Source organism: Athene noctua, chromosome 20 (genome assembly GCF_965140245.1).
Source record: "Athene noctua chromosome 20, bAthNoc1.hap1.1, whole genome shotgun sequence".
Classification (NCBI taxonomy): domain Eukaryota; kingdom Metazoa; phylum Chordata; class Aves; order Strigiformes; family Strigidae; genus Athene; species Athene noctua.
The window spans coordinates 10,191,547-10,216,967 of NC_134056.1; the positions used below are offsets into that span (position 1 = coordinate 10,191,547).

At 49.0% G+C, this 25,421-nt stretch overlaps 1 protein-coding gene across 9 annotated transcripts in view; it reads right to left on the bottom strand.

Annotated features, from left to right (window-relative positions):
* The window catches only part of LOC141968810 (uncharacterized), a 95,256-nt gene that overhangs the window by 30,547 nt on the left and 39,288 nt on the right, over window positions 1-25,421 (bottom strand). For 8 of the 9 annotated variants that reach the window (XM_074923952.1, XM_074923949.1, XM_074923953.1 and 5 more), the window contains 5 exons: window positions 24,247-24,288; window positions 9,484-9,742; window positions 8,996-9,405; window positions 4,269-4,313; window positions 3,260-3,379 (listed from right to left, as the gene is read on the bottom strand). In XM_074923952.1, the coding sequence (XP_074780053.1) occupies window positions 3,260-3,379; window positions 4,269-4,313; window positions 8,996-9,405; window positions 9,484-9,742; window positions 24,247-24,288 (876 nt within the window). The remainder of the gene's footprint in view (window positions 1-3,259; window positions 3,380-4,268; window positions 4,314-8,995; window positions 9,406-9,483; window positions 9,743-24,246; window positions 24,289-25,421) is intronic. The other variant, XM_074923954.1, reaches the window with a different exon arrangement.

A 25,421-nucleotide genomic window follows, 5' to 3' on the forward strand; every position in this document is an offset into this window, starting at 1 on the left:
AAAAAAAGTCCCACAGGAGACGTGAACTCATATTTCGGAGAACCAGATGCCAAGGAGAGGGGAGAGAAATGAATTGCCTTCTGCCATTTCAGCAGGAAATGGCGCTTTGCTCGCTGCAGCTCTGGTCAGCAGGGAGCGGTGTGACGGGCACAGGGATCGTGAGCAAACGGAGGGGATGGAGGATGGGCAGCGATCACTCTATGGATCTGTCCTCCTGTAAAACTCCAGCCTGAGAGCAGGGCAGAGAAAACCCTTCCGACAGCTCTGCAGGGAGCAGGTCATGCCCTGCAACATAGTCTTGGCTGCCCTCCCCAGCCCACACTGTGACCACCCTCCCCAGCCCACCCCACGGCCATAAAGCCACGCATATACAGAGCTGAGTTATCTGCCGACCTTTCAGTAGCAGAAAATCCCTAATGGTTGCCTCCTTTTCGCATGGAGCAATGTTTTCTTTTGCTCTAGGGTTACCAGACCTCACTTTCCAGACTGACTTCTTTCTTTTAAAGGTATTGGGAGAGATAAAAAGAAAGGACTCTAGCACTGCAGATTAAACTCCCTACTAACTGCAGGAGCTCCAGTTCTCCTTCCTCCGTCCCTGGCTTTTGGGACTCCACCACTATCAAAGTTAATTCTGCCAGAAGAAGACAACAATAGTTTCTGCCCCTCAAGTTACACCAAGACAACTTCTTGGCAAATACAATGTCTGTCAGCATGTTGTGAACAAAAACACAGGACAGGGGCTTGGGGCAGAATCGCAGTGGCTTTAAGCTGGTTTTGCTCAATTCCCATGAGCAGCAAAGGCTTGTTTCACTGGGAAGGAGCAGGGGAGGCTACTGAGCATCCCAACAGCCATAACTGCTCTGGGACAGTCACCGATACCCCTTACTTTTTCAGTCCATCATACTGAATTACATTCCCTGGCCTGAGAAATGGCTCTTCTGGAGTTGTATTTCCAAAGGTTGAGCCAACAACAAGCCCCAGCAGCCCAGGATGCCCTTCTGCAGCCCCCAGATCACAAGCACTCCATTCACAAAAGCAGCACTGTCCCAAGCCACAGCATTTCTTCTGCCCTGCAGTAAGTTGCAGGGGGCTGCAGAAGCAGACAGCCCCCTGCATCCTCACAGCAGCCAGCGCTCAGCTTTTCACCCCTGTGCTATCTCAACAAAGATTAGCAAAACCCAGCCCACGGCTTTGCACTCCTGTTTCCTGCTGCAGAGCAAAACGCTGCCACTGGCACTGCCGGGGTCATACGGCCACAGACACAATAGCCCAGCAAGGCTTTCGGGTGCCCCACGTCACCCTTGCCAGACACAGCCTTCCCCTCGAGATCGGCCCTTTGCCAAAAGCACCGGGCCCAGCGCCAGCACACAACCCCCCCAGGAGCCTGCGGCCAGGGCTCCAGCAGCCCTCCAACTTCAGCTTCCCAAACGCAGACAAGACTGTCTGCTCCCTCCAGCATTCCCAACACCTAAGCACTGAAGGTGGTGGCACATGAAATCATGGTCTACGGCAATGTCCATAAGCACAAATGTTTCTGCCTGCAGAAGAACAAAGCACAAGGCCCCTTTCCAAATCAAGCAGGGAAAAAATCCCAAACTCAGTGTGCAGAGCAAAGAGCGTCAGCAGCCCTGTGAAGTGCTCTAATCATGCCCTGACAACAGGAATTGATTATGCAGATGTCTACCCCAAACACCCTGGGAGGAGGGTGATTATTACCCTGGCACAGGCATGAAGATGCTCTCTGGCACTGCAGGCTTCTTCCAGACAACATTTCCAGCTCGCACTCTCCTCTCCCCATTTATTCTGGTCCCACACTGTGTGCAATGATGGGTCTTGTGAGCACTGATAACAGCACAGCACCTGCTCTAGAGCAGCAGGAGAACAGGAGAACAAGGAGAACTTCCAGGTCAACCAAGACATCTCCCAGTGATCAGCTCTCCTGAGCTTCCCAAGAGGAATCTGATCTCCTCTAAGGAATCCAACACAAAAATGCAAGAGGCAGGTCTGGCCCAAGGACTTCTGGTCGATCAAACCAAGCTCAGAGCCAGAGCAGCACAGGGCCACTCTCCACCTCCTGCCTCCAGGCATCATCTTCCCTCCCTCGGGGTGTGCTGTGCTGGCAGAGCAGAGGTTCTCCTCACTGTATTTTCTTGCCTGCATTAAATGCACTGTATTGCATTTGCCCTGGAGCAGAGGGTGCCATTACCCCTCTTCACAGACCAATGAGTTGAAGAGAAGTCAAATGTCCTGCCCGAGGTCATTTAGAGAGCCAGAACATAGAGCCTGGCCTCTCACTGGCCCATTACCCCAATTTGCCTTATGTCACCCTTGAGCAATGGATATCTGGACAGGCTGCAGTCCCATCAGAGGGACATTACAGACACACAAGGCAGAGAGCATCCCTGCCCCAGGGAGCTCCAGCCCCAGTTGGTAAAGTGCCTAAGGCAGTTGGAAACCCAAAGCCTTCAGCTATTGCCCTGACCGGCTCAGGCAAGGCTCAAGAGAGAGTTTGAAATTAAGCTTAATCACAGCAGTCACTGTGCTGTCAGGAGTTGGGGAGCCTGGACAAGGCTGGCTGGGTCGTTGCAGCGATTGCTCCCACGGTGCATGGAATTTTGCAGCCAGCTATGCAGCAGCTGAAGCACTCTTGCCTCCCTGCAGGTCCTGTCCCCACTCCTCAGCTCCCCAAGGCAGCAGGGTTCAGGTGAGAAAATATACCGTTTTGCCAAGAAGTTTGATGGGCACAAACCATGTGAGCCAAAGCCACAGCACACAGCTGGGGCATGGCAGAAAACTGGCATATGGTGGGAAACAGGAGGACTGCTCTGTAAGCAGCAGTGCAGAGCAGGAGAGGGGCTACTTCCTGCACAGCTTGGATCTTCTCTGACCCATCCTACTGAGGCAGGGCATGGGAGGTCATAGATCTGTGCAGACCATGGGACACAAGATCTCCCAGCCGGTCACAGGGGGGGAAGAGGGATAGCTGTGTGAGCACAGCTGTAAATAGGGCATTTCACCCAAGGACAGCTGCCCACAGAGCCGTTCCCAGCGAGCTGCACCTCTGTCCTTGGCATCCTCCCTCTGCCCCCACCTGCCCTACCCCGCCTCTGTCCTCCCACCCAACAGGTTTGGAATCCAAACCATCACAACCCCTTCTTCGGAGCTCTCAGCCCAGCAGAGCGGAGGCGCCTGCATGGGAGCTGATGGGGAGGTGTAGGTGGAGCTCCCTGAGCGCTCACCTGCTGCGGCTGTAACTCACCGTGAACGTCTGCCAGTCCTCCCTGGAGTTCCTCCAGAGGACGATGGTGGGGACACCGGGGGTGCCCGCAGGGCCCGGGTTGCCCGGGGGGCCCGTCCGTCCCACAGCTCCAGGGTACCCCTAGGAAGACAAAAGCAGCTCCTTGAAACCAGCGGGGGGTTTAACAGTCAACACAGGCTGGACACAGGTCCGACTCAAGTCAGCCTCTGAGTGGAGTCTGGGTCTAGGCACACTCCTGGGTTCAAACCAGCTCTTAAGATCTAAATAACGCTGACAACAGGGAAATCAAAAGGAATGAGCTTCATACACACACGTTTGTGCCCAACCCCATCTAAATGCCGCAGGTACTGAAGCTAATGCACAGAGATGTGACGTGACTTGTGGGGCAACGTGTTTGCCTCTCTACAGCTTGGAAAAGGTGGAAACTGCTGTGCAATGGTGGTTAGGAGCACTCTCACTGTTTTACCGATGGGGAAACTGAGGCACTACCCTTAATCCGGAGCATCTCCATGCATCTGTCAGTGCACTAGGCAATGCTGCATGCAGTAGGAGATGGAGCTGTGCCTTGCAGGCTGCTGCGTGCTGGGTTGAAGGGCAGCTGTGGATCTGACCAATGCGGTGCTGGAGGACAGCTGTGCCTCCAAGATAAATTGGTGGCTATGGCATGGGGCTGGACTTTGGGACATGCCAGCATCCCTCGTCCAGGTGACCTGAGCTAAAGCTGCTGCATCTCTCTTCTCTGCTGCCTCTGCAGAGCCTTTAAGTGACTCAGACGAAAAACAGTAGTTTGTCCAAACAGTCAGCTCAGTCCTGAGCCTGGGCTTGAAATACCCAGTAAAAATAGTTCTTTCCTCTTCCAAATGCACATAGAGGGCCACCAGGCTGCAGCTTCAGCTCACATTACCCTCTAGATGAAAAACAGCCAAATTAACCCAAACCATCTGTGGCATTGTACTGATTCTACATCCCATCCCATCCCGTACCTTCCTGAGTTTTTCTGCATACTCACTTTGTCTCCTTTGGGTCCCACCAGTCCACGTCTCCCAGGACAGCCCTGAAAGGCAAAGAAGGAGAGTTGTGTCACCCTGAAGGGGCACCCCCCACAACCAGGGGAGATCCCGCAGTGGCTGGGTCATGGCCAGGGCCATCCCTGCCCCAGGGAAGCAGGAACTGGAACAGCTGATTCAGGCAAACCAGCAGCACCAAGGCTCAAACACCCCAAAGACCAGTGTGGTGGAAAGTGCCCCCTGTTTTATGCTGCTCCCTTGCCACTCTCCTGCCCTGGCATCAGAAAGCAGCTCTGCTCAACCAGCTGAGCGGCATAATCCTTCAGCATCCATCACAGAAACACCCCAGACCATATGGCCGAGGAGCAGGAGCACATTTCCTGACACCTGGTGAGGAAAGGCAGTGTGTTATGAAAAAATCCCATAAAGCTGGATCACGGCCACACATTCAAACAGTAGTTTGGATGAGGATGCAAACATCTGTGGCTTCTAACTTGTGTGAGATCTGATCTAGCCCATCTCTATTCAAAATTGCACATTTTGGTCAAGCAGTGACCCCACTTCAGGTCTTACCAAAGCATCTGTCTGGACAGAAACAAAGGCAGACAGGAGATCCCAGCTTTTCTCAATGAAATAATTCTACCTGGAAGATGTCGGCTGAATCTGATAACATGCTGGGCTGCAGTACAGCGTCTACCTGCACGTCTGCTGCAGAATTGCGGCTCTGATGGCTTCAATTACAGCCACCATTTTTTTCCTGAGCTTTGTCAGAGCCGGTAGCAAACCTGGGAATCCACACTGAATTAACATCACCCCAGCACAGACACAGCTGCATCCCTGTGACCACCAAGGAAGACCCACTTGGGCAGCAGCCCTTTTTACTCTTGGGATGGGTAAAAAGGACAAGCTGCATGTCCAGAAACAGCTTTGGTACTGAGGAATACTTCACCAAAGAGACTCTGATCACCTGAAGTGCCCAGATCTGAAGCCCACAGGGCTCCAGAGCTCAGTTCTCCCTCCCTAGGGGCTGGGGGCCGTGCCCCTGAGCTTGATTTGTGTAGGGCACATGTTCGTGCCAAATGGCACATGCAGGAGCAGTGATGCTGGCAACTCTGGTCTGACTTTCAAACCTTGCATATTAAAATCATAGAATCATTTAGGTTGGAAAAGACCTAAGATCTTAAGATCTTATAACACTTCCAGGTGCACCATTGCTGAAGGAGGTAAAATAAAGCAATTTCTGCCTACTGTACCCAACATTAAAATACACAGCAGAATGAGCAGGAACCCCTATCAGTGCCAGGCAGCCCCTCTATTTATCCACTCAGCACTCCTCCTTTAAGGGGCTGGATGTGTGCTGCTGAGAGACCACTTCTGTGGGAAGGCACCCAGTTTGGAATTCACTGGAATTTTATGTGAGCACCATGTGCCCATTGCAAGGTGCCTGAGGACAGGCTCATCCTCTCTGCCATGGGTGTAGATATAAATTAGATCCTTCAGTAAGTCCTGCCTCATCCTGATCCCCCTCAAAAGAGCTTTATCTTGTCTCCTGCATGGACACGTGCTGACCTACACCCACAGCTGGGATATGCCAGCAGTCGATGGGGTGCGCAACAAACCCTTCCTCCAGTGTGGACATTGGTGGGTCACGGTGTTCTACTGAGGACACCCTCTCTGAGATGGCCAAAGACCCATTCCTCCTCCTGCTCCTCCCCAGGCACTGGGCACAGTCACTCCCAGCATGAACAACCAACATCGTGAAGCCAACATGTGCAGTCCTAGTGCAGGGTGGAGTGACAGTAGCAAGCCATGGGCACAACAGCACCCCCTGAAATTTGACAGCATCTATTTCTCTCCCTTAAGCAGCTCCCAAGCTGATGGCATTTTGTGCAAACCAAAAAGAACAATTCAGAGCACCAGGAGCAACGAACCCAAGGGCTGTAACATTTCAGGAGAGAAAAATTAAAATCAATCCAAGAGATCTCATCCAGAAGGCAGCCGGTGTTTTGCGCTGCAAACTGCACACAGCAGCGTTCCGCAGCACCAACCCTCCTCCTGCGGAGTGACCTGACGGCTGCAGCCCCGGGTGCTGTGAAACAGCAGATGACTCCCGGGAGGAAGGCATGGAGAAGGCTTTGCATTTACCTGTCACCCAAGTTCACACTATCCCTGACACCAGATGCCTCCAGCAGGATTCAACTTAAGCCTATGAATAGAAACCACATCTCTGCTCCTAAATAGCCAGTGCTAAGTTTGACTTACAGAAACCAGAAAAGAAAGATAATAAGCCTGTGGGGACATACCAACAGCTGGGAACCCCCATGAAACACTGTCTATGAAAGCCAAGGAGTTTTTAAATACTGGCAAAACAATGAAATCCCTTCAAGAAGGATTATCAAGATCATAAAAATCAGCAGCTTTTAAAGAAACACTTTCCACTTCTTACAACATGTTGATTTTTTTCCCCACTGAATGCCTTTCCCCATCCAATGCCTTTACAGTGGATGGTGACTGGAATGGAAACTGAGGGCATGTGAACTGCAGTCCATAAATGCCTGAACGGCATTAGGGCACGATCGGAACTTGGCAGGATGATAAATAAACCTCCATCCACATCTCCCGACTGGAACAACTACTCAAAGTGTTTTTGAAAAGGCATTAAAAATCTCTGAGGGTGGGAAACCAGATATACACGAATCTGTACCGAGGGAGAGGACCCATCACGTGGTGGGGCAGGGCTGGAGGTATGTGTCCTGATGATTTCCCTGATCAACACAGCTATGAAAGAGGAGGAGAAAAACCCCACAAGTGAAAAGGTTGATGCTAAAACCCCATTCTTTCCAAATCTTTCCTCTAATGAGAGATGTCACCTTCAGACACCCACCCTGCCTTGTGCCCAGGTCCCAGCTGCAAGGTTGCCCAAGGTGATGCAGTAAGAGGAGAGCACACATCAGCACCGCCAAAACAAGAGGTAAGGCAAAGTCCCATTCTCAAAGGAAAAACCTCAGATCCATTTTAATTAAGTTTTCCAAAGCAAGGGCACTGATTTTTTGGTTTCCCTTCCACAGGATACATTTAAACACCTAAAACATCCATCACACTTTTGCTGGCATCACCATGAACATGTAGCATGGCAGCAGGAAGGTGAGTGGGTATGAATTCAGGAATTCTGGGTGCCCACACTGGGCAGCAGCCTCCAAACAGGCTCTATGTGCCCAGAGCTCCCACGGCTCAGGACGGCTGAAGGGGCTTTGGTGGGACAGAGACCCAAGGAGGCAGGAGGACCTTTGGGGACCAGCAGCAAGGGCAGAACCCATCTGTCCTCAGCCCTGGGGAGCAGTAACAAAACAACAGGAAAGGTTGCCAGGTTCAACACATAATTTTATCTAAAATAATATCTCTAACCTTGCGTGTCATGTGCCACTGCAGAGCTTCAAGCCTACACCTGCTTGTGCCAGCATTCTCAAACCCAAACTCCTAATGCCAGGATGGAGCTGCTCATACCTGTGTTTCCATCCAGGATGCTCACAACCAAGAAAAATACCCATCTCAATACTTTCTACAGGAGGGAAAAGCAATTCTCTCCTGTCTGGGTCCCCTCCTCCCGCTGCCTCCCCTCCTACTGTCTGACAGCAGGGCTGTCAAACGCTGTGACGTTTCCTCCACTCCTGGGATTTTTTCATCCTTCAGCATCTGTTCCTTTTTCCATTTTCTTCTATTTTTGCAGGCAATAGCTGCAGCAGCAAAGAGATGGCTCGGGGGGGAAGCTAGCAGTCCTAAATTTAACTGCTATCCTACGAAGCCAGGCTCATCGATGAGGAATTTAGTGCCAGGTCCCTCAAACACAGCCGTAAAAACATCCATGTGTGGAGACTTGCCCTGCAGCATCCAGATGAGCCCCCAGGGCAGCCCCCGAGCTCACTGCATCTCAGAGGGCTTTTGTGTGGGTGTCTGCCCAGTGGGGAAGAGAAGGTGCCCATGGTCACTTCTGGCAGTGGCGCTGGGTAAATGAAATGCAATTTACTAGAAGAATTGTTAGGAAAATTTAACTAAATTAGGGAAATCATTTTGGCAGAAAAAATAAACATGGGAAAATAAGTAAAAACTTCTCAGTGAAGACTGATGACTTCTCTCGAGATTTATATATTCTAAGTTTACCATTTTTTTAAATTTCCCTTTTTTTCATCTGCTATGATGGATGAATAATCTGAAAAATAATCAAAACCTTTTTCAAGACAAATTCAATGCTCTGCTTTGAACCACCACAAATTTTGGGTTGTTACAGCAGTAGAGACACAAAGGACAGCGATGCCAGCATGGGCCACAGCCTGACACCTGGGGCTTGCTGCAGGGACAGGGGCTGGAGGACATGGCTTGGTCATGCTCTGTGCCACTCAGCCTGCCTCTGGGCAGGACCAGGGTGAAACAAAAAACAACAATGTGGTTAAATGACTTGAGACCACCTCTAGGGCAAGAGCAATATAGGGGAATCATCTTTTCCTCTCCAGATGCCAGTGAAGTTTCTTCAGGGACATCAAAAAACCTTCTTGCAGGACCAGGCTGGTGCACAGTCCCATGCTGCCCGCACGGAGAAGGTTTCCCTACCCAGTTTCCCATGGTGAGCTGCTGGCACTGCAGCTCAGGAGCTTGGGCCCACCACCCACTCTGGAGGGGAAGATGCACCACCACTCATCCCTCCCCTCCCACAGCCATTCCCTTCACCACTCACCGGCAGCCCCGGTGGTCCTGGCAGCCCCGGTGGTCCTGGCTTCACATGACACTGCTGCCCATGTGCCACTGGTGGGATGGGGTTCCCCGAGTGGGCAGCACCGTCCCTGAGCCCTGGGACAGCAGGGCTGACTGCTACCAGAGGATGCTTCAGGCCACCCACTGCTGGCCCCATCCTCAGGGGACCTTTGGGCACATTTCCTTTGGGGGCAGCTGCCTGATGCACCAACGGGGAGACCTTGGTGAAGGTGGCAGGCACATCCAGGTCAGTGATGGCATTGCTGGGTTTGCCGGGTGGGAGCCGCCGCCGGGTGCCCACATCCCCTGTCAGCTTCTCCGTGGTGACATTCTCCTCCCGGGGGTCGGAGGCACGCTCCTTCTTGGCTGCCCTGTGTGTTTTGATGGAGGGTCCTGGGTGGATAAAAGCACCATCAGGTACCCAGGCATCACAACAGTGCACAGGAGAAATGAAGGAAATGGTGGACTCACCAGAGCTACCAGAAACCCACGGACTGCTCGTGCCAAGTCCTGGCCTGCCAGGGCCAGTGATTTTATTATAGGTGGAGTTCAACAGCTCAAAGCCTTCATCCTCAATAGAAAGGCTGCCCTCCTCCTCAGCTGACGGCATCTCAGTAGCAGAGAGTGATGTCAGGGCCCTCCCATCGGGCTGGGGGTTGAGGGTTTCCTGGGTGTCCTCCCACATCCAAGGTGGTCCCAGGGTCAAATCTGAATTGGAGTGTCTGGAGTCCTGTAAAGGAAGAAGGAAAAAAAATTAAATTTGAAGTTTTCACTTTTTTTCCCCCTTCCCTGCTCAATACACTTGAGGTTCTTATTTCCCCACGTGTGTGAATGCTGCTGTGGGGGATGAGGCAGCTCATGGCTGGCAAGCCCCAGGCAGGAGCCCCCGTGCTCCAGGGCAGCTCGTCAGCAATGGGCAGGTTGGTTCAGCCACCTACAAAACAAAATTCTCCCTCCACAATGGACATGAGCCAGTTCTTGGCATGGGCCACGCTAACGTGAACCTTCTTACCATCCCATTGCAACAATCCCCCCGCAATTTTCTATGCTGGAGAGGCATCAAGAGAAGAGTCCGTAGCCTAATGACAGAAATCCAAGCTTGAGAGCAATTACTAAAACAATTAAAGCAAATGTACAGAGTAACACCAGGGATTGTTCTGCCCCTTTGGCCTTTGATTTTGCTGCTTCTGCATATTTTGAGGCTCCTGGTGGCTTCAGGGGAATGGTGCAGGCAGGTTGGAGGGGAGCTTGCAGCCCCCACCCCACGTCTTCCCAATCGAGCAGCTGCAATAGTGCTGCTGGGAACCTCCAAGGATTGGGAAGGGAAAGCTTAAGTGGAGCCTCCTGGATGCTTGTGGCAAATTAATTTAAGGCAGCGGCTTGCAAGGGACACAAGGGACCTCATTCTGTCTTCAGCTGGCACGTGAAATGGTCCCTGCAGGACAGGGCAAGTCACAATGGCTCTTTCAGCCCTACAGCCACCAGCAGAGCCCAGGCACCACCCATGGACGGAGGAAAACTGCAATATCTACACTAAAGACAAAACCACTGAATGTGAAGAAGGAGTTAAACTTTAGAGAGTTACCTGCATTTAAAATGCACATGAGTTTTACATCCAGCACCAGCGTGTCTCAGACTGGGCTTGCACACTGAACCACGCACGCAGACCCGGGGTTGGTTGGTGGGTGTGAAGGACCTTCACCTCTCCTGGGACAGCTGGCAGCATTTCCACCCGCCCCACACGCCCACCAGCCCCGGCTCAGAGCTTGCTCCACACTCCCACCGAGCTCCACAGAGCCTGGACAACGCAGCGGCACCGAGAAGAGCTGGCTGCGACCTCAGCCCTGGCTGGTGCCTCCTGGGGGCTGGTGGCTCCTTGGGGCTGGTGCCAGGCAGCTGATGAAGAAATAGTCTGCGAGAAGTCACTAGAGGGAGATGCAGGCCCACGCTTGCCTTGCGTGGCTGCAGAAGGGGAGCAGAGAGGTACAAGGAGATATGAAGCATCCTTCCAATCGTCCTTCCCATCCATCTTCGGTTGATTGGACCCATTACTTGGCTCTGATTCTGCTCTGCACCGGCACTGACCCATGGGAGCACCAGGGTGGACTTACATGAACAGCAAGCAGATAAAACAATTCCACTGGTGATTCTGCAGGTAAGTACACAAGGGTACTGGTGGGTCAGGGGAGGTGACTCTGGCCAAGCCCCACTTCTGGAGAGCCCTGGGAAGCAGAGGAGCTCCAAAAGCAGCAGGAACTGCTGAAGCCTTTCCTCAGCTGCTGGATGCCACACCATCAGATTGGAGATTTCCAAACTCTTCCCATCCCAAATGGGGAGGAAAAGTGAATATTTTCATTTCTCAATTTTCAAATGTCAAGATTGAAGACTTTCTTTTAAAACATCTGAAATGCTTTGCTCTCAGTTGTGAAAACTTTTTTTTTTGAGTTCCCATCTTTGTTTGCTATATATAATTTAATATTTAACTTGATTTCAAGCTTTCATGCACAAGTGATTTTATAAGCTAAAACCCATCTCAAATCAGAAAAAAAATGTAGCTTTTTAAAAAAAAATCTCAAAATAAATTATTTTATCAACCTTTTTTCCCTTCCAAAATCTACCCCAAACAGACTGTTTCCCCACAAGTTCTAATGAGGGCAAATCAGCATCCTCCTAAAAAATGAGCAGTGCCAAAAGCTACTGCTGATGCCAGCCATGAACAAAATCCCTGGACACCTCCACAGAGCATCTCCACCCTCAGGCCCAGAGAAGGATGGCCAGACCCACAATACACCCATTTCCATTGATCCCTCTGATACTGCAGTAGGTAAATACATGAGGGATGTATCTAAGACTACGTGTAGGTACCAGAGGAACCCACCCTGGGTCACATCCAGGTCTCACATTACCTGAGCACTGTTGTTCTTTAATCCCTGCAGCTGCAGCTGAGAGGGCCTTGGGGCCAACCACCCCTTGAAGCCATAGTACTAGCCCAATATTTTTCTGAGCCAAGGCAGTTTTTGTGCACAGAGGTTTTTGGAAAGATGGAAATATTCCCACTTCCTCAGCCCTTAACAGAAATTTTTCACCCCACTTGCAGACAGACACTTGAACCCCCAAAGGCAGAGGCAATGGCAATGTTGATGTGTCAGTGTTACTCTGCTCCTCTGGCCAGTGCTATGTCCCAAGCCAAAGGACCAGCATTCCTCTATCACCAGGATTTTTATGCCCCAAATGGCACTGCTAACCATATTTTTAAAGAATGCTCTCTACAGTAGGTGTTAAGTAGGCAAGAGGCAACCTAGCACCAAGAAGGAAGAGTTGAAAAAGGTCAGGATGAGGCAGAAAAGGCAAAAAGGAAAGGAAACAGAGATGGCAAATGGAAAAGCAAAGACCAGAGGTGACCAGCCAGCCCCTCTTTCCCCAGCGACCTCTAATGAAGTGCCTTGTGGACTGGAAAAACCACTGGATGCAACTGAAGGGTAAAATACATAAAACAGGAGAGAGGGGAGAAGTGATTTAGAAAAGGAAAAGACAACCCTAATTCATCTCCAGCCAGCTCTCTTTAGCCAGCTTTAGCAATTAGATGCTCTCAGATTTTCCCCTGGGCACTACCCAGCCCGCAGCTCAGTCTCCAGGCGGGCTCGTTACCATCGCAGCCCTGAAGAGCAATGGAAGATAAAGCCTGTGTTTCCTAAGCAGCACCCAGTGTCTGGGTAAAATTCAAGGAGAGTGAGGAAAGTAAACAGCAAAAGCTCTGCACAAAGTCATCAGAGCAAAGCACCTGAAGGGGACAGGCTGCAATGAAGCTGTTTTCATCGAGAGAAACACTAATGTACAACGAACAAGCCTGCAGAGTTTGGAACAAATTAAAACATGCTGCCAATTAAATCACAGCGGGTTTGCTGCCTTTGAGGTGGAGGGAAATCAGGCTTCAAATCGTGAGAGCAGGGAAGCAGCCAGTGCTGCTCATCTACAGCACGGGCAGGCTGGACCTGGAGCATCATGGCAAGCTCTCGAGTGTGGACAGTTGCCATGTCCCTGCCCTTGTCCGAGGGTCCTGCCCGGCCCGCTCCCTCTGCTCAGAGACCTGGGAGCCTGGGAAGCTGCTGGTGGTGGTTGATTCAAGGAAGCACTTGTAAGCTAGGCAAAGCTCTCCCTGTGGACACACTCTGCACTGCATTAGAGTGGCACTAAATTAATTTTTTTGGTGCTAGAGTAGTTTTCAGGCAGATCAGGGAGGTGCACTGACCTACCCTGTGGTTCACAGAGCACAGCACTGAGTGGGGGACTGCTGGGAATGGGACCTCAGGGCAGGACAAGCCCTTTCCCTGACACCATTAGATCAGCATCAGATAATCAGAAACCTCATCCAGAACGTAGCAGCTCTCTAGCTGAAGGTCCTGTGGTTTGGCTTAATCCATTCACAAGTGTTAGAAAATAACTAAGGGAAGAGCATTCCTCTCCTGCGATGGCATCCACATAGCCCAGACAGCAAACCACCATAACCCAAGAGCACACCCACAAACCCTACAGTCCTTCTCATGGAGGTAAGATCGAAATCTAAAGGAAACCACAGACATCAGCTCATCAGTCCCTCAGGCACTTTTTTAAACCCCAAAGTTGCTGGAATAGGGGTTGAAGCCATGCAGCATGTGGGAGGGTGAGGACAGAGCTGCCAGGCATCAGCTTTACCCACTGCGAGGTCAGATTTGCAGTCCCCTACAGCAGTAGAGGCTCTCAGGAGAACAAGGTAGGATCCTTTGGTGCTTTCCCATCATGCATGTTATCAGGTATATGCCTTCCCTCTCCTTGAACTTGTGTCCAAGGCAAAAGAGGGCTGTGAAAACTAGAGTTGAGGAAAGGCAGAAACTTGTGCTTGCCACAGCAGGCTTTCTCCCTCTATCTCTATTTCGTAACTCCTTCACACACAGCTTAGTAATTTCTTTTCTTTTTCCTTGCCACACAGCATTACCGACCATCAGGGAGAGGGAGCCCCAAGGGATTAATGACAGTTTGTATTAAAAGTAGACACTATTCATCCAGGCTAGCCCCTACACAGCCACACATCACCCAGTCAATGCAGACCATCAGCACCCTGAATTAAATTAGCCTTCCCAAATATATCAGAATCAATGGATTCAATTACATGAGTGTAAAACCCTTCAGAGGCTCCTTCAGTGTAACATATAATCCAGATTTGAAATCCAGTTAAGAGCCCCCTGTCATTAGCTTTAACTAACTTGGTTCATGGTCCTGTTTCTGTTTAAGATGAATGAATCTGAGCTGGTGGTGGTCAGTAAAGAGCTGTAACACACAGGCTCTAGATCAGCACTTCTTTTTTTTTTTTTAAACTAATACCATTAAAAAAACCCCTAGTTTATTTTACAAAGTCCTTTCAGGCAAGAAATCAAACAGAGAGCTGCAGAAAAAGTGTTCTGGCTAAAACTCGACTCCATCATTTGTACATCTTAAAAACAGTTCAGCTGTTAATTATGAACAACCACATTCCCTGCAAGGTCACCTTCCCACAGAGAATGTGAGAGGAGCCAAAGGGGAACTGAAGGGATCTGCAGGCAGCTGGTTCACCTTCCTCAGTCCAGCCTAGCACTGTGGGGCTGATTCCTCAGCCCACCCCAGCAAGGAGACCCAACGTCCATCTCGGGAAGGGAACCACAGAGCACAGGGCAGACCTGGAGACTCTGCAGACCCACAGTTGAAGTGCCCTTGGCTCTACCCACAAACCCCCTCAACAGACCCACAGAGCTGATTAGATACCACTGTTGTCCAACTTTCCCAGAACCCAGCTTCTGTGGCTTGTCCAGGAGGTGCTTCTGGGTAGTCTAAGATGCTAATTGCTCCTATTAACCCACTACAATTATCAGTCACTAGCTCACTCTCCTCCCTGAACAATACATAATTTGTTAGCAGTCCATGGCAAAACTGGCAGCAGCTCCATACCACACACTCCAACATCTGCCCAGCAATATATTTGGCATTATTTGTAAACCTCCAACAGCTGGGAGTCTGGAGAAGAGCATGTGCAACATGGAAGGGCTGAACACTCTTCTCGGGGGGGAGACAGACGGAGTTCATTTGCCTCCCCATCCTCCTCCTGGCACAAAGGAGGCTTGGAGGTGAGGACCAGGCGTCAGATGCTCCTCCATGAGCCTCTTCCTGCAGCCGTGCAGCCACGCACGGTAATTAAACCCTCTGCAATCCCAGCTGCATGATTCAATTTGGGGTTTGGCACGTAGTAAATCCAACAAAAACCAAGAGCTGGGGGGGGCAGGGACTTGGCCTATTTGTAAGTTCCAATTAAAATAGTTTTAAAAATTGACTCATTCCTGGTTAGCTTTGGGTTTTGCTATTTCTAGTCCTATTTTGTAGCAGGGGTGCAGAGAACATCTTCAGCCAGTCCCAAAGAAGATTTCTTGGCTTTTTAAATTGTAACCAAATTTTTCATTCATGAAAAGACCTGCAGCAATGTGGGACATTAAGAAAGGGCTTTTCAATCTGAACGTGAAAATATTTCATTTGAGATGGAACAAAAAGCAGTGCTGAACCCTGCCCCAGGCTGCTGTGACCTGGATACCAGGATCTGCTGCAGGGTCCCATCTCCTGCAGCACCCAAGTCACACAAAGATGCAGGAAACTCCACAACAGACATTTCCTCCTTTCAATTTTTTTTTTTTTTTTTTTTTTTTTTTTTTTAAATAGAGGTCTTTCGCTTCCAAGCTCCATCTTGAAGACCACGGACATCATCACCATCTCCCAACCTAAACCCCTAAGCAGGGCACACAGCTCCAGCTGAGCCAAGCGGGCGCCCACCAAGACCTGGGATTGCAGGAGACTCATTGGCTTCATGACAGCCCCACTCTCACCTGAAGTTTCCTTCTAGCCAAAGCCTTTGCTAATAATTAACAGTAAGTAAAGGAAATAAAAGCACCCAATAGAGCCATAAAAGGGAGGATTTGGGCACTAGATCATAAGCGTGCACTGGCCCAGGGAGCTGGGGGAAGGTGCAGAGGGCAGGAGCTGCTCAAGGCTTTCCCACTGCAGGGATTCACCACTTTCACAAAGGACAAGGACAGTCAAGTTCAAGGCATGAGTTGCTAACAGCAAAAGAAGAACCTTGCTGGATGATATCACATTCCCTGCTCACATGCAGAAGAGGTCACACACAGAGCCAGCCGCATGTATCCATCTCTAAAATGAGCACCAAGGCACAGTATCCAGGTGTTTACTGACAAGGAGTATCTCCGGGGTGAGCAGTGGCCTGCTCTGGCCCCCAGGGCCCACCGACCAGGAGGTGCTGGCAGGTTTCTCAGGACATTTTCTCATCTGCAGCACCAGCTGCTGCCATGGAGACTGGGCTCGGGTTTCCATGGGCTGCCATGTGAGTGCCTGTAGCAAGAAAGCTCTTAAAATCAATGGGCTGTTACATGGGAGTCTGTTTTTTAGTTTTGCTGTTAAACTGCTAAAAAACAGAAGCCACCCGGTGCCTAGATGTACCTGGAAGTCCCAGGCAAAGAGGCTACAAAGGTCCCATCAAATCCATTAAAATAAATTTGTGGAGGCATTGCTCCACTCAGAAAAGCAGAGGGGAGGTTTCTAAACACCTTCCCTTCACCCCACCACACACAGGTAGTAGACAACCTCACAGTGTCCCCCCAGAAATTTTGGCATGTGCTTGTGAAAGCTTGCCTGAAGGCGTTATAAAATTGGGTCCCTGATGCAACCCAGCCTGCCCTGACATCCCCTGCCACCCTACAAGCCAGGCCTCCACCCCACAGCAGCCTCAATTAACTGGCAGGAGGTTTGGCTCAGGGTTTGGAGCCTGCATCCATGCAGGTGCTCAGGAGCAGCGCTCTGGTCCTCCCTGCTCAGCTGCAGTGGTGTGACCGGTGCTCGGCTGCCAAGGTCTCCTGCAAAGTCCGAGGAGCCCCCTTGGAGAGAACCTCAACAGCCTTCTTCCTCATTTATGCGCCCCAGACAAGGTCCTAAGAGAGGGACAAATGTCAGCAGAGATACATAACCATGTGGGTGACTGTCACCACAGGACAGCAGCTCCCTCGAGGGGAGTAAGATGAATATTTGTTCTCTGTGCAGCAGTCCCTGGAGGGGATAAAAACCACAGCCATTTCTTTATGAGTTGAAATAAAGAATTTAGTTTTTTCTTCTAAAAATTAAATTGTGAGGTAGTGTGGTTTTGATGTTTCACTTTTGTTGCTTTTGGGGGGTTTCTGATTAAAAACAGTCTTGAAATATAGCTTTAATCAAAGCACTTCAGCTTTCCAACATGACCCGTATTTCTCCCTCCAATCAGTTTTGCCAGTTTCGATCCAGAGCACTAATTTCCTTAAAACACTTTTTGCAACAAATGAAACCACAGTATTGAAAATTTCAGCTATATCCATGTGTAAGAGAACTTGGTGCCTCATTCTGTACATCTTGAAGAGGAAAATTAATGAAAGATATCAGCATGTCTCTGCTCCACAGGACATCGCACGGGCTGGATGATTAAGTCCACGAAGCCCGTGGGCATCGATAGCCAGAAATCATTTGACAGGCAGAGGACAAAGGGACGCCTGGTTTAAAAAGATACTGGAGGCCCTGCCTGTGAAAACAACTCTGCAAAGCCAGAGATTTAAAAGCCAGTTCTTCAAAGGAAAGTCACCTATGGATAAGACATCTAGGCGCAGCTGGCAGATGGCATCAGGTGAGGAAGAGTACAGTGGGAAGCCAGGGCTTACAGCTTGAGCTCTGTCCCCCCTTTCCTAAAACACCAGGTTTAAATGTTGTTGTTACCAGAGGCCCAGATCTTATTAACCACAAGCTGTGAGGCACTGCAGGGGCAGGAGCTGGAGCATTCGGGTATTCAATAGGTGAAGTCAGTGCAGAACAAATCCATAGGACACACACCAGCCAGGGGATGCCAGCTCCCAGTGGGAAGCCGGGCTCCAGCCCTGGCAGCCTGCACTAACTCAGCACTGAATTCCTACACATTGCAGAACATTTTTTAATTCAACTTCAACATCCAACATGGGAAAGGTCTATATTGGAAACTCTCATCTGGTGAGCTCAGGGGAAACGGGTCTCTAAGCTAAAAGTTACTGGTCTCTTAGGCACAGCTGAATCACAACTGAATTATATTGGTTCTGTGTAAACAGAACAAAAAGCCAAAATCAACAGCATACATGCATGCTCATTTAAACAGGCCAAATTTAGAGAAGAACCAGCTGAGAAAGACAAATTGGGAACTGTTTTAAACAGTTCAATATTTGTCCAAAAGCATGAGAGTTGAGGTAGGAGGCACGGGGGTTTAAAACCCTCAGAAATTAGATATGGGAAGTGGGGAATGAGCACAAATTGAAAGCAGCCATTAAGGATGATAAAACAGAAGAAAAAAGGAATTGGCACATGATAAGCAAAGCAGAGTCTACAATTTGTAGAAAATTGACTTGGACAAGGAAAATAAAGACAGGAGAAATCTCTGACACGGTCATCCCTCGTTGCCACAGGGGTCCCCATCGTGGCCCCTGCCACGTGGAAGCAGCTGAACTGCCAGCAGCGGCGTGGGAAAAGGAGCCAGAGAAGCTGCATTTCTGTCCACGTTTCAGAAGAGCCAGATGACAACAAAATACTTTCCATTCCAGAAGTGACAAGGAGGAGGGGTTTCTCAATACCATCCTGATAATTCAAACTAAAAAGCGTTAAAATAGCAGGCTCTCCCAAACATGAGCAGTGATTTTTCAATTTGGCTCAGAAAGCTGGGGAAGCTCCAGGGGACTGGGAAAAGGCTTTATGTTGTGCCAATATGCAAAAAAAAAAAAAAAAAAGGCGAACAGGAGGCCTTGAGTAATTACAGACCTCTTCCCTCAAGCCAAACCCAAGCAAAATAACAGAGCAACTGATATAGGGCTCATTAATAAAGAAACCACAGATAATGTAATTAATGCCATGGTTTTGAGAAGAGTTGCTGTCTAACTAACTTGGTATCTTGCCTGAGGAGATTAAGAGTGTTTTGTTGACAAAGATAACAGCTGATGTAGTGATCCTAGATTTTTGTAGGGCTTTTCAGTTACTACGGCTTGATACCGTGATCCAGAAATTCAACTGACTCCCTAAATGGCAACCAGGTTAAAACCCAGCTTGGAGCATATCTGTCTACAGGAGCCCAGACAGCTAACATAACGTGCTGCCCTAGTTTTCAGCTAGGTCAGGCTATGTAAAATGAATTTCAAAGCTTAGTGTCTTCTCCTAGGAAACACATTTTTGTTAATAGAATCCTCTTCTATCCAACAAAGGTACAATACGATTTACATGCTCAAGATCAAAGAAAAATAATTTAAAATTATTTTTTCCAGCACATTCTACCATCAAGCCCCTGGAAGAGGCTTAGTCATGGGAAAGTTGAAAATCAAGGCTGCAGTCTTTGCTGAGTGAGTGCACTGATTTAAAGGAGCAATAATTGCCAGGAAATCCTATGGGCTGTGTTCTGCAGTAGATCAGGTCAGACTATACCTTTAGATCTGCAGCATCTACAGCAGGAGTCTGGGGAAGAGAAGCCCCTTTTGGTGCTCAACACAGCCTCCCTCCACTCTGCACTGGCCCTTGCTTCCTCCGAGAGGTGCACAAGGCTGCACCCCCCAGCTGAGACATCGCTGTCCCTCTGCAGTTGCTTCAGGACACAAGTGCAGGATCCTGTGTGCAGGAGACATTTGCTCAGTCAAAACTGGAATAGCTCAGCCCAGTGATCCCCCACATCACTGCTTTGTGTGACCAAGGACTGAAGTTTTCGCTCACAAGTTTCATGCATGGCACCTGGGTTCTGGATTTGGGAAGTGAATATGTTGTAAGCCTAAATAATAAGATAAATTATTTCTTTTTGGAGGTGTCCGTGGGATGTCTCAGCAGTGCCCTGTTTTCACAGGGGGGGTGTTCGGGACTCCCTAGTATCCCACCAGGCACTCAAACTGAAACAACCCAAAAGCCTGAACACCCCTGCAAGCTTCACATCCAGGGGCCACATTCAGACTGGAAAGACTCTGAAGGAGTCCCCGTGCTCACCTGCCACACTCTCAAACAGCACAAGTGCCTCTCCTCCAACAGTCTTTTCCAAAGCAAAACCAGAGAAAAAAAAACATTTCTAAGTGGCCCTCGGGCAGACAGCAGCCCTGCTGTCATTGCACACAGGACACGTGGCTGCCCCAAGCACATGGCCATGAACCTGCAGCAGGACATGAGACACTGGTGGGAAGTGCAATGTCCCATGAAGTTGCTCTAGCAGGAGCAGAGAAGCTACTGATCAAGCCGAGCCCTTGCTGCAATACTTCTGGCATATGGCAAGCCATAAAAGTCAGTAAGGGCACAAAAACTGAACCCAGGCAGAAGGTCAGATCATAAAAGGTTAAAGTGTAGCTGTAATTCTCACTATAGGATGCCTCATGGCTTGGTTAGATGGAATAGCACTTCATTTCTCTGACATGAGGTGGTGGTTAAAAACCACTGCAGCTCAGATCAACATTCTCCTTTCGTTACATTTATCGCACAGTGGATTTGATGGGCAATAAATTTTCCTTATCCTACCTGAGAAACTGGTTTCAGAGGTCTTCAGATGGCTGAGATATTAGTGCTATCAGAAACAAGAACAACCATCTCAAGGTACTGCCTGAGAGCAGCAGAGATATTGCTGGGCTCCAGCTGTCAGCCACACTTCCCCCACCAGCCGTTGCTACAAACCCACGGGGCTATTTGGCATTAGCCCAGCTTATCCCAGGAGCCGGCAGCCAAAAAGGTCAAGGGAACCGGTGGGGTGGAGGAGTGGCAGTTCCCCCGTAAGGGTTTGTCATTATTAGGCAGGATGGACCAAGTGCAAGCCTTTTGTGACAGGTATTTTAAAGACCAACATCCAGAGTCTCCTGATATACACAGGTTTCAGACTGCTCTGATTTTAAAGGAAGGATCCTCTGGTAGTACTTCAACATTAAGCAAAGGTGCTAACAAGAAATTAGTAACTGAATCTCCATTTACTGCTTTCATAAATTATCTATAAGATGGATCTTCCTCCTAAAGTTTAAACAGAGCCAGCATTGCCTTTGCCACAAAAAAAACCCAAGCTTTCTTTTCTTTGCATATGAATTCTCTTAATCATCAAGAACACCACATTGTGATTTGCTTTAATTCAACTGTAATGTTTCTTGGTGTGATCAAAAACTAACAAGAAAGTCCTGAAAAGTAGGATCTTTTGCTCTGTATATTGGATATTTAAAAACCTAATTTAAAAAAAAAAAAAAAAAAAAAAAAAGAAAGAATTTTTACTTGGTAACAAAAACCAAAACCTCAAGATTTTTGTCATCCAGCTAATAGTAAATGTCCAAGCTTATTTTGCTTTATGTTCTCTGCTTCCACCAAACATTGCCTGACCCAGCAGAAATACACGCTCATGAGTTGTGCCACACAGGTCCATCTCCTCCTGCTTAAGCATGTGCAAAATCAGGAGCAAAGACAAGCATTTGCCCAGCTTGCTATTCTGGTTCATTTGGTCTCCTGATCCCTAGGATTGTTTCTGAGATATTACTTGCAAGGAGCCCCTGGCTGCTGGTTTACACATGCCATAAAGCTAGAACAGTAACCCCACCTCAGCCCACAATTTCCCTCTCAGGCTGAAGGACAGCCTGGAGCCTCCTCAGACATTCCTCCATCACCACGGATTCAGGCCACCTGCGAAGTGGAAAGGTGACACTCTGCAAAATAAGACTCTTGCCAAGCTTTAACAGCAGAATCGAGGCTGAAAATTTTAAATCCCTGCAGAAGCGTTCAGATGCTAATAAGACACCGACATTGGGTTTTTTAATTATGAAGACCAAAGAGAATGGCAAGGAGGAGGAACAAGCAGTCCCCGCTGCCGAACTGCTGTATTTGTACACACAGTTACCGCGTCGGACTACTACTGAGCTGTTGCTATTTAAGGAGGCACCAGGGTTGAATGAGACTGAACAAGTGGTTCCAACACCAGTTTTGTTCAATAACAAATCTGAGCATGAAAGAACAGACATGCTATGAACAAACCAAGCATTTTCATAGAGCTTTCACAGCATTTTTACATCAAGAAGAAATCTTGGCAGTAGTCTGAGCTGTCCAGATAATTAGACCTGTGAAATTCTGTCTCTTAGGAAATCAGTGGGATTTAAGTTTTACTCGATTTTAGGTTGAATGGCTTTAGGATCCCGGATTAAATTGCTTTGGAAAAAGCCATTCAGTTTAGTAATCAACTCATCCCTCTTGCTCACATTTAGCACAGACAAAGAAAAAACAGAAAGTAGAAGTGGCTCAATAGCATCCATATCTCAAAGATTACTCATAAATTACAATCTACCCCTCAAAAAAAATCATAAAAGGAGTAGACTGCAATTGAGGTATAATTTAGGCTGCCAGTGACAAATCTTTTGCCTTCATCCACTTACATCTTCCTCCACCATCATCCCAGCCATCCATAATTATTTAGCTCTAATTAGCAATTAAGGAATTCACCACTATGTTAATTTACTTCTAAATGAACAAAGGCATGGAAAGTGTAACTACAAAGTATATATTTGGATAGTCTCTGCATCAGAGCTGATCTGCTCTTCATTATTTTCATACTGTAACACGTTAGTATCACATTTTTTTCTTTTAATAAATTCAAACATTAAAGATCCCGAGGCATCTCTGGTCCTGATTAAGTGCTTGAAAAATAAACTTGTCCCATATCCAGAATATCATTAGTCTTCTTCCCCTGTAGACCTATGAATTTCAGCACTTTCCTTATTATGGCAACATCTCACCAATTCACACCAGTCACCAGGAGAACCGCTGCCAGTGAAGCCGCCGGCAAATAAGCATCGGATGGGGGAGCATGTCCTAAACAGGATCCATCAGGACTTGAGGACTAATTGAGGGAGGTAGATACCACCTTTCAGACATGCTCAGGAGGAGTGATTTTGTCATCTCAGTTCGTTACAAACCCAACCCTTAAGCACCCTCATCAGCAAACAAACAGCATGCTCACCTGTGAGCCTGCCTGCTGCTGCCAAGCTTGTGTCATGATCAGACCCTGGAGCAGACGGTATGAACCCAGCTGCAAAAGGCCACGTGGCCATACACGAAGCAGAGATTGCACAAAAGAGTTATCAAGGTGTAGCCAGACAGTTTAAGCCAGGCGTGAGAACAGAGACTATCCCCAAATGGTTAACAGCAACTCCTGGGAGAGTGAGGGAAATACAGAAAGTACTCCACACTGCTCAGTCACACCCACAAAAATCTCAATTTACATTTGCTGGCAGATTTCCCCCTCAGGATGTCTGTTTGCCTGAACTCAAACAACAAACCTTGGCTAGAAATCCCAAATAAAGCAGAAACATAAAGGGCTTGCAGCCTGCCTCACTTGGAGCAATGGCTTGTCTCCGCTGATGCCTGCGGAGGAGATGGAGACATGCTCCAAGAGCAGCTCCGAGGAGGAGGCAGCAGCCCCCAGCCCCAGTCCCAGGAGCACCAGCGGGACTTGGGAGCAGCCACCCCTCTCCCACTGCCAAACCCCCCGGGGTGCCATGCCAAGGAAGCTGATGCTTTGTAACTCCCAGAATCACAATCACCTTCCCCCACTGCAGAGCTTCAGCCCTTCCCACCTCCTCAGCGATGGCAGGCAGCAGCCACAAGTCCTCCTCAGGCAGACACCACGTCCCACGCGCGGGCAGAAGCGGCGGTTATCCAGCCTCCTGCTTTCTCCTGTACCATGCAGAGACCTGCCACCTTACTAACTGCACCGTTTCCTTCCCTCCGAGCAAATCTGGCTGCAGCCAGGCTTGCAGGCAGATCTACAAACACCTCTGTGCATGCAGTGGCCTCATCCATCTCATCACCATCAAGCCACCCCTCTTGGGCTCAATGCAAACGCTCAAGAAGGTCACCTAGACTCACCTTGGCCTCCACCAGCTCTGAGACATGTCAATTTACATTCAAACCATTAAAGACAGATATTGCAATAAAAAAAAAAAAAAAAAAAAAAAACCCAAACAAAAAAACCCAACAAAAAAACAACTAGTAGCCTTCCCTGGGTATTTTGGCTTTTTACCAGATTGCTTGTTAGAGCAACTCATTTTCCCAGGAGATGTTACGGTGGTGAGACATACCCGAGGGACACGGGGAGGGGTGTTCCCTGCACATACCTCCTGCAGCAATGCAGGAGGGTCATACCTGAGCAGCTGCGTCCTGGATTTCATTGGATTCTTTTGGCACCTAGACAGTTGGAGAGAGAAAGAGGAAAAATATCACTGCTCAAGGACCTGCACTGACTTAAGTGTGTGCTTATTGTTGGCTCCAGGATTGAAGAGCACGCTGCCCCCAATGGCATGGGAAGCGTTCAGGGAATGCACACTAGGAACCAGTCGGTCATTCACAGTGACAGAAGCAAATAGCAAAAAACCTCTCAAGTCTTCGGGTGGTTTTCTTTTGTTCTTGAAGCTTTTGTTTTTCTTTTGTTTTTGAAGCTAATCAGTCCTGAGGAGGGCCAGCAAGGGATGGGAACTGGTGTGATGTGGGGCAGAATTATCCCATGGGTTCCCACTTGCAGTCAACTTACTGATGTTTAAAATAAAACCTTCTCCCTGCTGGGTAAGCCACTGGAGCCATTCAGGTGAGTGCTCCAGGCCTACAGTGCACAGGATAATAAAAGCAGGTTAAGAGGAGCCCATCACCTTGCAAGCAGAGGACACATCTTGTAGCTTTTAAATCAGAGGTTTACCCTTACTTCTTAGCTCTAGGGAGCAAGTCCAACTTATTTCAGAGCTACAGCCAGTACCTAAGGGCTGTCAGCATGAGAAACACCTGGTATCATTTTGGGGATGACCATGGTTACACTTGCTGGGAACGTGGACACACCAGTCTCCCTTAGAGCAGGCAGACAACCAGCAAGACCTGCTCTGCATTACATACTCGGCCTTCTCCACACTTACTCCCTGGCAAAGCCAGCTCCCTTATGACCAGGGCTTTTCCTAAAATCCTCCTCTTAAAATAATAAACACAGAGACTGATGTAGCCCAGCCTGGGGAAGGGAGCAATTACTGCAGGGCTGCTCCAGGAGCAGGGAGAGGCAGGGCAGCAGCACAGCTGAGTGTCACCACTCCCTCTGTGCTGCCTCTGTCCTAGCATCAGGGTCCCGGGGGAAGGAAATGTCAGGCAGGACCCAGACAGGGCAGATGCCCCATCCCACACCCAGTTCCCTCCCCTGACGCTGTGCCCTTTTCCAGCAGTTCTCCCAGCTCCTCCCCAGACCATCAAAAAAGGGGATTACACAGGGGAGGTTCATGCCGAACGCCGACGTGAGGCACTTGCCTCTTCAGCAAGCCTTCTCCAGGCAGCTATGAAGCCCT